Raw genomic sequence first — 15,659 nt, forward strand, 5'->3', positions numbered from 1 at the left:
GATTTCAGGAGATCTGTTTCTTTGATACCAACAGATAAAAACGGCCAATTCACACTTCATCGGATATGAACACTTTGTTGATTCAGTTCAATTTTCACAATGAAGACTTTTTTATATTTAAAATTTTAAACTCTATGGATTTTTCTCTTCTCGAAAACGTTATTATTGAACGAACATTTTTGTACAGTGGCTACAAGCCACGGCATAGTATAGTACTGTTAATTTTTTTTCTTGCCGCTACGATGGCATCATAATTGTGACATGGAAAAATCACTGAGATCAAATTCGGTTTTATAACAAAGTTTTTCGCCATTTTCAGGATTCAGACAAAAAAATCATAAAAAACGTGCTTTTAGTGTCGTCAATATTAGCTTTTTTTCAAATATCTTTGTACCTCTACAAACAAACTGAGCCAAAAATTGCGAAAAGAAAAATTTTTGAAAGTCTATCGAGCTTTTCCATAACGGAACAGCACTACCAAAACCCAGAAAAAAAAGAGGAAAAGCAGTACAACAGTGCCAAACTTTAAATGTGCCAAACTAATTTCGAAAGTTTGAACTATTACTTATGGGGGTTCCTTAATCTTTCAGCAGACCTGTTCTTTCTATGTAAAAGAAACAGCTTTTTTAATATAAAATTTAGCGAAAACCTAAAAACAGTTATGTAATCTGTTTTTATTTAACTTTGAGGTACCGAAAAATATTTATATAGGAACTCAATTGTAATGTCTTTTTCACGCAATTTGGATTGTTTCAAAAAATAATACAGGTCCTGTTTGGTATTATAATGAAAATTTTTAAAATCGTTTTGAGGGTTTCAAAAACCTTTTTACATCAAATTTTACTGCCGTCAAACACTGCTGCTATTTTTGTGTTATTAAAATAAGTTTTTCCCAATCAAAAATAACTAAACTTTGATGATGAGTTAATTTATTTTTTTTAAACTGTAGAATTTTTCTAAGACACTTGCTCTGGTTTGTAGTCGATAAAACTTTTGTAGTTTAATACTGAGAAGATTGTCTCTTAAAAAAGACATGAAAAAAGTCTGTGCCTGATGGTTATCATTAGCCATTGAAACAGTGTTCTGCATTTTTGTTGAGTTCAAATTTTATTTAAATTATTTGACAGTTTCCTTGAATTTGACATGTTAACCGGTCAAAAAATTTTGTCTTAACTTGTTGAATTTTTGAAAAAAAGGCGATAAATTAACGCGTTGAGTACATATAAGAAATATAACAATTTGGTTTTAAATGTCAAAGTGCATAGTTTCAGTTTAAGTAATAGTCGAGATAACTATGATGTGAAACCCCGTCGACACAAGGTCGAAGTGAAGCCGAGACATGATTGAATCATATTTTTACCTAGGTTTCTAACTTGATTCAAGTTCATGTCAGTTTTTACCAGCGGTGCACGTAGCGCAGTGGGTTATCAACCTCCAGCAAAAGCAAATCAACCTCCAGCAAAAGCAAAAATAAATTTTTTTTTTGGAATCCTGTGATCAAAATGTTATGATGTTCAGAATAATTAATTTCCGTTTTTTGATATTTTTTCATGAAAAAATTACTGCTCGTTGGTTTAGTGGTAACTCTTTGTATTGCTTCCTGAGTTTTATTCCGCGTAAACTACAAAATTTTGCAAAAATCGAGAGCTTAGTGCACCTGAAATTGTTCAATAACTTCTCACAGAAATAGTTATCAAACTCTAATTTTTTGTCTATAGACCAAAGTTTTCTTAGTTTGCCCATATTTTTTCTATATTTTTTTCTTTGTTTTAATCAAATCTCAGCGAAGAATTTAATTTGACTACGATTTAGGTGTGTTAAAGTACCCCAGTGAAGTATGAAATGGTTTCAACTGCAGTAAAATTAGTTGTGAACTGAAGGCTAAAAAGGACTTGAATAAGTTTTCAAGTGTCGGGAAAATTCTCTGAGATTCTGATTGTCATTAATTTTTAGTGGGTATACCTAAAGTATGATTAGTGAAAGTATGCTCATTGGTGATAACTCCAGTAAAATTGAAACTACAAAATCAGATCAATGTACCGCTTCTATATTAATTATTTTGAATAAAAACTATAGCCAAAATTTTTTTGAAATTAAACAGTTGCCGCGGGTTTTAAAATAAATTGTAAAATTCATTCATGTAACTTTTAAAGAAATTATACTTGGCCTTAGCTCAGGCAAGTAGCTTAACAACAACATTGCCTGAAAGCTTTGAGCGTATTGGTATTGTGGATGCTCTAGCTGTTTTCCTTAATGACATTTTTGTTCTGTTCAAATTTTAGAAGCCATAAAGAGGCTAACATACTGAAATTTGGAAAAATTTGATGTTACATAATGTTTTTCAATGATTTAAAGTCAACTTTTTAAATAAATTCAATCTGTATTACCTTTTTCTTGAATTTTTTATGTGTTATGTTTAACCATAAATCGCCCCAAGAAGTCAAAGAAACTAAAACTGAGAAAGTTTTTGGTTTTTTTATAAAGGTTTCTAAAGAAGTTTAAAGTCAGTTTTTAAAAGCTTATTTTAGGCACCAGAAACTTAAACACGCAAAGAGACTGAAACCGAAAAATATGAAGGTTATTTAATGTTTTTCCAGAATTTTGAAGTAATTTTTTAAATGGTAATTTTAACGATTAGGAGCCTCAGAGTGACCAAGAGGCGGAGGCAGTTCTGGACTCAGTGCTGGTGTTGATGATGGAGGCAGATCCCTGGGAACACTCACCCGAGTCCATAGAGTATGCAGGCACTGTGCTGAGGAACCTAGCCACCACTTATGTATTCAGATCACTCACTGTTAGTTCCAATATTGTTTATTGTTTTATCCTAGTTTTATACATCGGTTTAATAAAACAAAACGAGACAGGTTGAAATTTTTTTTTTGTTTGCTAAAAAGAAAATTCTACTAGAAATAGCTATAACTTCTATCGATACTTTAAATCTAAATTGGCAATCGATACTTTAAATCTAAATTGGCAATCGATACTTTAAATTTAAATTGCAATCTGATTTTTAAAAAAATTGAGCTACGTTTTTCGCGAAAAAAAGGCTCTTTTTTGTCTTTTTTCAAAAAAATAAACATTTAAAATAACACGAGCGGGAAAATATCATAAAAAATGCAAATAAAGTAATTTGTTACTTATTTTACTCAATCACTAGCAATTCTCCATATACCTAATAAAGATTGATTTTTGTTTAGATGGCGAAAAAGTTCTTCCAAGTGATTGACAGACTGTTGGACATCCCAAGTCAGATCAGTTTTGAAGCAGAAGTCAGATATGGTGCCATTAGCAGGTAAAATAAATTAATTCCTGCTATGATAGTCAAGGACAAGATATGAATAAAGTTAAAAAAGTCAAATTAAAAAAGTTTCCTCTGCGCGAAAAAATTTCTGGAAAATTTTTTATTTCAATTCTTCGGAGTACCTAGCAAAATTCCACATAAATTTTTTCTCCAAAATCAAAAACATCAATGCCTATATAGGTCAAAAATGAAACAGTATATATCTAATAGACATCAATCATCGCACACTGCAAACATCAAATGTAATTCCGAAGCACTGAGAGGTTGTTTGAAAAATTTATTCCCCTTCTTTCGAATGTAGTTTATTGACCTGTTTCTGCCCCAGCTTCCAGCTACTCCCGGTTATGGAATGGAACAATGGCAAAGGGTGTGTTTTGTCAAAAAAAATACTCGTACTAAGAGGTCGAGTGATAAAGCATATTGAAGCCCTTTTTTAAAAAAAAAATCAGAATTTTTCTTGATGCCAAAACAATTGATCTGAGCATATTTGCCATGCTGAACAATTTACTACTCAGGTGCTAAAACCAGAAGAAAGCTTTTCTGCTCCGCTGAAACTTTTACATGTTTTAAGTTAGTTTTAGTCCAAACATAAAGTGAGAGTCAAAATGAAATACTTTTTTTAAAGTTTTTTTTGTTTCGTTTGCTGCACCTCCGACAAAAAAGTCAGTTTTTAAACGTTCAGTAATGTTTTTTATCCTTATCATTGCCCGTATTTTGCTTTATTGGATCAGTGAAAAACTTTTTATTTGAAAACTTTTATCTGAATTATGTGATTCCTCAATTGAATCATTTACTGTTTCGACTATTTTAAAAATGGTGAGGAACTTTGTATTCGGGTGTGTTTTAATTTTTTTATTTTTCTTTTTGTTTTCCACTCAATTTTAGGTACCACAAAAATAATGGGAATGGGTCGAGTGAAATATTCTATCAAAGTACTTTCAGTCGTGATTCGAATGAATATACAATTTTTCTAAAGGTTGCCTCAGTATCGAAAAAAAACAGGTTTAAAAATTTTGAGTTTTAGTCTGAATTCGAGCAATAGCTTGTTTTTGCTTAAAGTAGGCCATGAAAATTTAATTTAACTCAAACAAACAGTTTTTAGCGCCATTCAGGAAATGAAAACCTCAGCAAATAAAAAATAATTTTTTTTTGCTTTGTATTTCTAGATTTTTTGTTTTCGTAATCATTTTTATTCAAAATTGTTGTCCAATTGGCCCCTTTTAGTATGACTGTCAAATATTTTTTAGTTCCAATTTTTCGTTCAGATCCTTTTATCACACCGCGTAGAAAAAAACTACACTAATTTGAATAAAAAAACTTTGATGCTATATTAAAAACTTTTATGCTATGGTGGGAACATTATGTGCTACTTGCACAGTAGCCAGCTATCCTCGTTTTTTTTTATTTGTATGCGATTTGTATACATTTTGGTAGTTTTTAATGCTCTTCTTACTTTTTTGATCACAAAATGCAAGTTTTGATGTTCCGCTTCTCACAAAAACCGGTACTAGAAAAATAAAAAGAATGAAATGATTGTATTGAGATAAACCGGCTTTAAACTTTGACTTCTAAACTAACTTCGAGCAATTAACATTCACTATATGAAAACTGGCCATCAGTTTTTAAAAAATTGATGTTACTGAGCGATAAATAGTTATGAACGCTTCCTTTACCATTTCACGCGTACTAAGAGGTCACGTACTAAAATGTGATAGAAATATCAAGGGGTCGAGTAATACAGCATATTGAAGATCTCACAGCAAAACAATTCAAGAAAAGAAAAAAAACTAATCTGAACATATGTGCTATACAGAATAATTGACTGCTAAAATGATAAAACGAGAAGAATGTTTTTCTGCTAAGCTAAAAATTTATATAAATTAATATCATTACACCAACGCAAGCAACGACACTAATTTAAAAAACTTGGTAATTTGAAGATTTTTGTAGTTGTTTCTTCATTACTTGTCCAACACGCGATGTTTTTCCAGTCACTTTTTGACTTGCGTTGAATTTTGCATTTTCGACGGGTTTTGATTTTTGAAAACTGAAACAAAAAAGAAGGGTTTACGACCCAACCATCAGACTGTTAGCATTGCCAACAGTTTAAACTTCAAGCGCGGTTTCAAATAGCTGTCAATTTTGAATATATTAAATTGCGATGGTTATTTTATTTCAAAAGTATTTTTGAATGCTTTAAAATGTATCTCATTTGTATACTTAAAAGGTTGTAGCATTGAGCGTTATTTAATTTAAAAACATAAAAAACATTTTAAAAAAATTTCTCTTCATATTTAATTTGTTTGCTACTGGCTTCATAAAACCTTATCACACATGTTTTCTTTTTTGCAGTCTACAAGATAATAGCGTTTTACAAACTGCAGTACCATTAATCAATTTTTGACCCCACCTAATCTCACGAAATTTAAAAAAGTCGAAAACTTGAACAAGAATTATAGCATTTTTTTTTCAACTTTTTATACACCATATTTTTTGATCATCCACATTGTACGATTTTTTGTGCTGCAGTAACTGAATGCTCTTGATGTTTATGTTCCGATCATTGACCGTGAGAAAAAACCTAGTCCTCGGGGGTGTTGTAATTTTTCCATCATATTAACGCCCTTTTAGTACCGATTAACTTTTCTTGAAATTGAAAAGTAATAATTTAGGGTCAAGAAGATCTAGTTTGAACTTTTGCCTACTTAGTCTAAGCTTGAGCAAGCAGGTATGCGAACGAGAAGAATTAGAGAAAGTCAATTAATTTTTTGCTTTTACTCTAGGAAAAATGGTTTTTGGAGCTTGATTCACTTAGTTTTTTGTTTTCAAAAAAATTTGAAAGAAAATTTGCGCAAAAAATTACAAATCGTTTTGTCAATTTTCTTGGTTTTTTCTTTACATTTTGAAGATAACTGTAGTTGATTATAATTAATGATTATTCTTAAAACTTTATTATTTTTCTTCCTCTCTGTACACCTCATGCTAAAAGGGCTTAAACTTGTCGAAAAAAGTAGTTTGGATTCCCAGAAAAAACTTAACGGTAAAAATTTTCACTCATGAGAAATATCACTCATACTTTAGTTCTTAAACAACGTCTGTTTTTTTTTGGAGAAAGCTGCAACTGATTATGATTAATGATTAAATCAGTTAACTTTAGGTTTTTCTTTTCTTTCTAATTACATTACGCAGGGGTTCAGAAAATGCAAGTTTGGAAAAAAAAAGAAATTTTTTTAAGTTCTGATGCCCAGAGAAAAAGAACAGTAAAAAGTTTCAAAAAATAATTAGATTTTTTGTCTGTTTTTTTTTTTGGATTGTTCTTCGTTTTTTGAGGAGAACTGCAGTCGTTTATGAATAATGACTCATTTACTGAAGTTGTATGTTTTCATTTCTTTTCTTTACACCCACACAAATAAAGGTAACAAATTCATGAAAAAAAAACATTTTAAACATTTTTTTTTACAAATGTGGTCTTGCAGAGATGTGGTCTTTTTTCTGTGCTGCTTGCAGAATTTTTCTGTGCCTCTTCTCCTTTTGAAATTTTGGCTCGTAGCATGCAATAACTAACAATAAACTCGGAAATTTTGTTAAAGAGCAAATTGAGTAAAAGATCGTCTGTTGCAGTTTTTTCAAAAACAAGTTTGCAAGCAAGTTGGACTTTTCTAGTCGTCATTTTCAAACATTTTTCTTTAATTATCAGGGCTTAAATATTTATGGACGTTTCAATGAATTGTTTTCTATTACTTTAATTTGCTTCAAAAATGCGCCGTCACTTAAGCACAAATATAAGCTCTTAAATTATTTAGTCTATTATTCAATGTCTATTTCTTTATTTAGTCTATTTCTGATATTTTCCTTAGGTTGCTCTCTGACCTGGACATGTTCATGGACTCTTTCATAGTGGCCGATCTGCCCAATCCAGTCATAATAGACAACAAGAACATCAGGGTAATATGGGTCACACACACTACGCTCTACAAGGAGAGTCAGAGAAATCCACAGTTCACTTTTGCACAGGTTATTTAAATACTTTTATCTCTCTTTTTTAAGTGAGACTCAATTGAATAAAAACGGCATAAAAAAGGACAAAAATGTTAACAGCCATTTGTCAATAACTATACTGGATACAACATTTTTTCTATAATTTTTCTTTGGGATTTTTTTTTTCGTTTTTTTTCTAACTTTTCCAGTTTTTATGAGGAAGTTTGAAAAAAAGAGCCAATAATCAGAGCGTCCTAATTTCAAACATCTAATTTGATAAAAACAATCTGCAATTGTTTTTTTTTCAGCCGGAGTTCGATCTCAAACTACATTCCAAACTATTTGCCAGCAAAGAGGCCAACCAGAAACACAGAATCCAAATAATCCTCTTCAACCAAAACTCTCTCTTTCTCTCACAGCGAATCTCTTCATTCGGACAACCTGTCCCAGAAACTGAGAACTCTCCCAAGACAACTAGAATATTAAATGTGAACATCAAAGGGCGGAATATTGAGGCAGCCAGCAGTGAAAGTATCCAGATCAGTTTCCAAGTTCCTTACGAAGACGTAAGTTGGGCATAATTAAATTGTCATACCAATTTTCAGAAACCATTACAACAAGTTTAAATTTTTTAGCCGAGCTAGCCAACGTGTTGCTGCCTAAAGTTTTCTAAAATAAATCTACCAAAACAATAAAAAGATTACTTTTTAGGATTATTTTTTAGTTTTTTTTTATCAAAAATTTCTGCATGATTTGTTCATCAGTTTTTTTGTGAGAACTTTGGGAGAAAAGTTTTATTTGCAATTGTTGTAATGCAAGAATTTGCAAGTGATAAACTCCATGATTGCAAAAGTTTGATCAAAACATTCGTGAACCGATCTGAAGAAGTGGTTCAGATCATATCTCAACTTAGAGACAGAGAAAATGGTCACAAATCGTCGCAGATCACACGTCATAGCAAGAGATAATTCATCGCGAATTGAGAAGCGGCAATCTGTCGCAAACCTATTTAATCAGGGCTCATTACCTAGCTCTGTGAAACATTCCATTTTGAATACAACACTCGTTAAGGCACGGCGGTTTGTTTGCTGTTTATTTTTACATCAAATTATTTCAAAAGCAAAGAATAGTCACCCGGGTTGACCGAAAATTCTAATCGTAATTTTTTATAAGAAAAATGCTAGTCATACACTTTTCAAGCAATTCCATAGGCACAGAAAACTGCATGGAATGTCTATGATTATTGATTTTTTGTATATGGAAATTGTATGACTAGCATTTTTCGGTAAATTAAAAAACTTGATTTTTCGTAAAAACTTAATCTCTCAGAACGGTGGTGTTTTTGGGTGTTGTTCGTAACAACACAAGTGGCAGAGACCTTGGTTACTTAAAAGTAGAGTCACAACAAGTTTGACCATCTTGCAACTTTAATGTTTCGGAAATTGCCTGATATATCCTAGATTTGTCTTACACAATTGACATAAAGAAAGAAAATTGATTGAATTTTTGACCGAAGTTTTCAACTATGATTTTTTTAAACTTGAGTTTTAAATTAATGATCAAGGCAAAAAAAGTTTGCCATAGAAAATAAATAGGTGTTTTAAATGTTTTAGAAAAAAGCTATCAAGAGAAACCGAAAAAAACTCAACTTTTGTGTATCCAGGACTACGTTATGCACACAAAAAGTTAATTTTTGCATGCTTTTTTAAAACATTTTTTTAAAGTTCAAAATTCTTTTCGCCATCAAAAAAAAATGAGGGGTACTTTTGAAAAAATTTTATTTGTTATTTTATGATGATAAAAACGACTAATATGCCACAACAAGAAAAAAGATGACTTCATTTTAGCAAAATTTGTTTTTTCATAGACTTACTTAATGGAATTGTATGATTAGCATTTTCGGTCTATGGAGGTCAACCCAGGCAATTGTCCTATCATAAAAAAATGTTGAAATTTAGCTTTTTCAATCAAATGCAAAATTTTTTTGTGAACAAATTGCTTTGTTATCACTCTGACTTTATGCAAGGAAACAAAAAAAACACCAATGATTGATATACCCCATTGGGATTCATTTTTTGCCCTTTTTAGGCTCCTCTTGAAATGTTTTCACCAAAAAGAGCGTTTTTTAAGGCGTGCTTCCAATTAAGGAGAGTTGTAATTGTTGGCAAGTGTGTCTTAAAATTTTAAAGTTTGGTTGACCATACAAATATGGCTTAAAATTTTTTTAAAGGGGGACCTTGTGATTAAGCAGTTGGCCAAGCCATTGAGGAGAAAGGGTCCTCCCCTTCCTCACCCCTCGCCAGACATATGCCATTTTTTGATATATTAAAAGCCGGGAACCACGCCGTTTCAAGCAATTTATGGTTTTTAGATAAACATAGTTTTTTAGATAAACAATATTTTATGGAGACATATTTTTGTTTTTATGCTTCAATTAAGGAACAAAAGTGTCATTCTGGAGCGAACGACGTCTAGAACGGATGAACATCAATTTTCTTGATTCTACAAAAAATGATTTTTGGTGTATATAACTTCCTTGTTGAAGCAATGTCAAATACATTTCTGTCCAAATTAGTTGCAATAAGCTAACTTCTGCAAACCTTTACAATCAGTTTCTAACCAGCCAGTATACACATTTTATCAAACATTTAGAGATGTTTTTTAAATTAAGAAATTGTGATTGGTGAATGTTTCGAAATATTTTGGTTTTAAGACGAACTTTTTCAATGCTCGAACGTTTTCAGTACTTCGCAAAAAAAATAGTTTCCGCAACTAAAAATTCACTTGAACGCAAAAAAATCAAGAATTGGAATAAAATTCAGATCTGTCAAAACTTCATTATTTGAATTATTAAGTATCAAACAAAATGCATTAATTATTGTCGTATATTTTTCCGTTTTGGTTTGCAGATTAATTGTTAATTTTCCAACTTTATGAAACTGGTAAATTCTAATGTGATAATATTAAACAGCTCTCTCTGTTGCATTTTGATGCTCCAAAGAACATAATGTTTTTAATTTACACATTAATTTTTTTAGATCGACCGAATTAATTTTCAGTTAACAGTTTTTTAGATCGACCGAATTAATTTTCCGAGCACTCTCGAAGCACTATAAAAAAATCTATTTTGACAAATTTTTCTGCGCCGCAGACAAGTTTTTGGAAAAAAAACATCCCAAAAAACAATGTTTTTAGGCATTTTTTGGAAAACTTGACCAAAAAAATGAGTTTTCTCGGCGTGCACTTCCCTTCAAAATTAGTATATTTTAGCGCAAATCAACGCCTTTGGAAAAAAATTTAGGTTTGGTCGGTGAGTAGGTCTAATCCCTGATTTTTGTAGTTTCTCAAATGGCTGATTTTGCACTGAGAATTGGTTAAATTGATTTCTTTTTGTTTTGCCCTATCTTATCGTTGGGAAAAAACTGTTACCGAAGAAAAAATTCACCAATATAGTAATGTTATACTGCGAACGATTGAGTTTTTCAATGATTGTGAGCACAGAACGCTGTAAACATGATCGAGGTAAAAAGTATATATTACAAAGTTAATTGCTTTTTAATTGCTTTTTTAATCTGACTTCAAAAACAATGCTATAATCAAAACACATAGCCATTTTTATGGAAAAAAAGAAGTTGTGCAACATTAGAAAAATTATATATTTGGTTTTGAAGGAATAAGCAAAGAAACCGAGCAAGAGTTTTTCTTCGTGGCTTGTCTATTGACAGACGCTGAGACAAATTGAATTAAGTCAGCACGTAGGTTGACTCTTGTTTTTTAATCATACCTTTGAATTTATTTCTTCATTTTTACAGGTAGTTTCTTTTTTCCGTTTTACAATTGAGGCCTACTTTTGTTTTTTTTTTTAATTTCAATTTGAGACCTGTTTTTAGTCATACGAAAGTTTTTAAAATCAGTCCAACAAAAGTGTTCTAAAATTGTTATTTGTATTTCAGAAATTCATATACCATTGCGCGTTCTGGCAGCCAAGCAGTAAGTAATAACTATTATTCATCCTCTAAAAACTAAACATTCACAGTTTTCTTCAGAATTTTGAGAAAATGGGGCTCTTTTCCCCACATTTCAGTTTCAGTTTTGAAAAAAAAAACTACTGTAGACTTGTCATAATACAATGAATTTTGGCATGGTTAACAAGGTAACAATTGTGAACAGATTTGTCCTTTATACCTTACTCATCATAACATCAAACGTTTAGCCATAGTAGCACATAAAACCGGCCTTTCGATTCAGAAGCGGAGACTTTAGCCACTTCACCACTTCTCCCCAAAACTGACCTGGTTTGTCAGAGGCCTTGCGTAAAATTGTAAGCCAGTGGTCAAAACGATCTATTAAAAATTCTGAAAACAGATTTTGGCCAATACGTTTTTAAAAAATTGATTCTAAAAAATTGATTCTAAAAAATTGATTTAATAATGTACAGAAGCATTAGATTGAAAAACACTTTTGAAAACTCAGCACCTTCCGATATCAAAAATTTTACCAAGAAAGCTTTTTGGGAGCATTTTTAGTTTGCAAAGTGAAGTTACTCGGCTTTTTTTCAGATCGCAAGTGGGAGACAGTTGGACTGGTCACTGAAGTGTTCCAGAACAGCACTGTCTGCAAATCCACACATCTCACCAGTTTCACTGTCCTAAAGGTACAATTAGCCGAAACACTATTTAATGATAATAACAATCGTAATAATCATAATAAGAATACTTTTTCCATCCGCAATTAGTTTCTTATTTGATTGGGTGATTTATTCAGCCAAAAATAGACTTATATTTTTGAGCATCTCCTAAATTCGTCAGAAGAAGGATACTTATAAAAATTCGTGACTATAGTACACTATAAAGACCCTAGTTCGACCAAAAACTGTGCGCCCTTTGGTTGGCGAGGGGATCGAATCACTGAGAACAATACGTCCGCCCCCACCCCCGCCTCCCCTCAAAGCCACCCTTGCTGAAAATAACTGTTTTCGTTTTCTTCTAATTGACGATGCTTACAATGTTTAAGTTTAAAGGCAGAATTTAATATGAGGAAATTTCGTAAAATTCCTATTCAAGATGCCGATTTTTGCATTCTCGCAAGGAGCTTGCGGGTTAATTGCGTCATCAGTACCTCTCAAAACGTAAAAACTGACTTTGATGGATTTTAATGTGATGAAAAAAAAACGGATAATGTTAGGTCAGACTTCGTTGACACTTTTTGCTTTTAGAATGAAACCTCAAAAAAATTGCCCATTAGAAAAAAAGCGAACATTTTTTCATCGAAAAAAATATGTATTGAACAAAAATAAATGAAGAAAACTCCGATCAAATAATTGCAATGAATTCATAGCGTCAAAGATTTTGCATTTTTTAAAAAATTTTCCCCAGGGTACCCTAGGGTACCAATGAAAAATATCCATCCGAAATAACAGAAAACTAATTGAAAATAAGCAAATTATTCATCAGGCACGATTTCGCCTCTTGCAATAGAGATCCAAGTTTTGACTTATATTTGTTTAGATATTATTTTTACTTGACTTGTTTAGCAACTCCACAAACCAGTTGTGATCAGAGTACGTATTAATAAGCTTACCATTGTCACTTTATTAATTCAACGATCCGTAACAAACTTGGACTTTTAGTATAGTTATTTTATCACCTGGTCATAATCATTACACAACTCATACTTTCAAGGTTATAGTGATTACCAAATTTAATGTCCAACGCATTAAAACTTAGAAACGTATGGATAATGTAGGTCAGAGTTTTGGGCCAGGTTTTTTCTAAATTGTTTGAATTTTGAATGAGCACGGAAAAACCAGAAAATTCTGGACAAATGGCAATGGACAAATGACTTAAAATTCAGACTTTTCTCTGAATATCAATGCGTTGAGCATTAAATTGGTAGAAATGCTATAAGTATAACGTTATAATGCTGATAACTTTCCCGGGAAAACCAATTAAACCAATTAGACAAACAGGGCAACAAATTTTGAACAAAAATGACTAGAAAAACAAAAAAATTTAAAACTTAGAAACGTATGGATAATGTAGGTCAGAGTTTTGGGCCAGGTTTTTTCTAAATTGTTTGAATTTTGAATGAGCACGGAAAAACCAGAAAATTCTGGACAAATGGCAATGGACAAATGACTTAAAATTCAGACTTTTCTCTGAATATCAATGCGTTGAGCATTAAATTGGTAGAAATGCTATAAGTATAACGTTATAATGCTGATAACTTTCCCGGGAAAACCAATTAAACCAATTAGACAAACAGGGCAACAAATTTTGAACAAAAATGACTAGAAAAACAAAAAAATTGTACAAATTTTTAGAAAAAAATTTTGCAGAAATTTTTTGAAGTTTTTAATTCAAAATTGTAATAAAAATTCCAAAAACTAATTTTAATCGCTGCTCGGTCTAAGACGAAAAATCAAAAATTCTCAAATGTCCTTTTTAATGTCATTCGAATCACGACTGGAAGAGCTTTAATATGATATATCACTGAACTATCTCCGATGATTGTTTTTGTGGTAACTGACTTTGCGTGGAAAACAAAAAAAAATCAAAATTTAGGACACACCCGAATACAAAACAAAGTTCCTCCCCATTTTTCAAATGATCGGAACAATAAAATTGAAACCCTATAAGAAAACAATTTCAGTAGCTTGGGTACCGTCTATAATTCGCTTCACACTCCAACTTTGTAGCAGTACTCAAGGGTTATAAGACCACATCAAATAGGTAAAAAGCAATTAAAAGATGAGTTTATTGTTCCGACTTTCGATACGAATGTAAAAGAAAATTTCTGCTCGGGGTGTTTTTTTTTCCAGACAAATTTCAACTTTTTAACTATGCCTTTTTTGACAACCTTTTCTTATCATTTGAAAGATATTGTTGTCCTGAGCTCAAATTTGAAAAGATATTTTATCCATGATCATTTTTTGTAAAGTTATGGGGGTTTAAAGATTGCCATTTTTGGCCAATTTGGGACAATTAACTCGCGAAATATTTCGCGCTTATAACGCGTAAGCGGAGATTTTGTCCGTCTTAGAAATCGTTCCAAATTGGTTGAAAGAAGCTTATTTGCCATAACTGATTTGTTACAAGGAGCAAAACTTATCATTTTGTACGTTATATGGCGTGTGGAGGGATGGTTTTCATTAAAAAAAAAATCAAATTAAAAAAAAAGTTTCATTTTTTTTACCTTTAATTTTTTAATGTTATTACTGCTCCATAAACCTTAAAAGGCAGTCGGAACATTCAGGGCTTTGCCTTGATACGAGCAGTTTTGTTTCTTATTCGATTCCGCGTCAAATGCGGAATCTTCAATCATTATTGGGGATTCTTGGATAATCTCTGTCGTGGAACTCATTGCACGCCTGTGTTCTTATTTATTTTGGGGCTATTTAAAACGGTTTAACTAACGCAAAGTTCTCTGCGTAAGATATTTTTTTAGCTGTTCTAAGTTTTAACAAATCTTTCCTGAGCTAACCTAAATTATAGCCTCATAGTGACATCCACTTTTGGCAGATTTTCTGCACAGCAACTACTTGGCTTTGTAATGCGTTATTACTGCATAATGATGACCGGGCCTCTTTACCAGACCGATTTTTCTCCAAAAAAAGCTATAACCTGGATTTTTTATCAATTTCGATCGATAATAAAATTGATTGACAAATCGCCGTTTAATTTGGGTAAAGACAATGATTTAACGATTTCTCAGAGAAGTTTTGCTTGCTTTTTCCGCTCTCTTTTTGAATCGTCTACTAATTTAAACTTACCTTAATTGAATTATTGTGGTCTGCTAAAAGGTCGGTCTGGTAAAATACTTAAGCCCCCCCGTACAAAACATACCAGTTCGTACAGTTAAAAGCAAACTGAAATCTTTTTCGAGATTAAAAAGATATAGTCACATGATTTTTGTACTAATGATGTTACTCGCTTTGGTACAAATTGTTCAAAAAGATGACGCTGCAGTTTTATGAAGTTTTGCTGCCGGATTTGAGTCAACATTGGCCTTTATTAGGGTATAACTGAGAATTAAAATTTGGCAAATTAAAAAACTTTATAATCATTCTGGCTGATAAAAAATTTCTGTGTACATCACTTTTTGTCTAAACAACGCAATTGGATGCAATTAAGTTTAATGTGTGAAGTTTAATTGTTCTGCCCTGATGAGTTTAATCAGCATTGTAACTTGGCTTGTCATCAATTGGCCAGAAGCCTCAGTAGTCAGCAAGAAATCAGATAAAAAATAAATTGAAACTGTTTTTTTTTATATTAATTTTTGATCCCAAAATTCTGAGGTTTGGGCAAAAGTTTTCAGTATCGATGAAAAATGAGCTTACCACTCAGTAGATTCAAAAAATTGTACAAAAATTATATTTTTC

General features: G+C 31.7%; 3 protein-coding genes across 4 annotated transcripts in view; 1 reads left to right on the plus strand and 2 right to left on the minus strand.

Moving 5' to 3' along the window:
- Positions 1-15,659, minus strand: part of LOC134855194 (dnaJ homolog subfamily C member 10-like) — a 434,156-nt gene that overhangs the window by 160,182 nt on the left and 258,315 nt on the right. The window lies entirely within an intron of this gene.
- LOC134855193 (dnaJ homolog subfamily B member 9-like) overlaps positions 1-15,659 on the minus strand; it is a 427,207-nt gene that overhangs the window by 153,226 nt on the left and 258,322 nt on the right. The gene's annotated exons all lie outside the window — the stretch shown is intronic.
- Positions 1-15,659, plus strand: part of LOC134855275 (uncharacterized) — a 98,865-nt gene that overhangs the window by 76,633 nt on the left and 6,573 nt on the right. Inside the window, exons 16-22 of one of the 2 annotated variants that reach the window (XM_063871754.1) lie at positions 2,639-2,794; positions 3,198-3,292; positions 7,159-7,315; positions 7,588-7,845; positions 11,233-11,269; positions 11,839-11,933; positions 12,813-12,839. In XM_063871754.1, the coding sequence (XP_063727824.1) occupies positions 2,639-2,794; positions 3,198-3,292; positions 7,159-7,315; positions 7,588-7,845; positions 11,233-11,269; positions 11,839-11,933; positions 12,813-12,839 (825 nt within the window). The remainder of the gene's footprint in view (positions 1-2,638; positions 2,795-3,197; positions 3,293-7,158; positions 7,316-7,587; positions 7,846-11,232; positions 11,270-11,838; positions 11,934-12,812; positions 12,840-15,659) is intronic. The other variant, XM_063871755.1, reaches the window with a different exon arrangement.

The sequence above is a fragment of the Symsagittifera roscoffensis genome, chromosome 10 (genome assembly GCF_963678635.1).
Source record: "Symsagittifera roscoffensis chromosome 10, txSymRosc1.1, whole genome shotgun sequence".
Classification (NCBI taxonomy): domain Eukaryota; kingdom Metazoa; phylum Xenacoelomorpha; order Acoela; family Convolutidae; genus Symsagittifera; species Symsagittifera roscoffensis.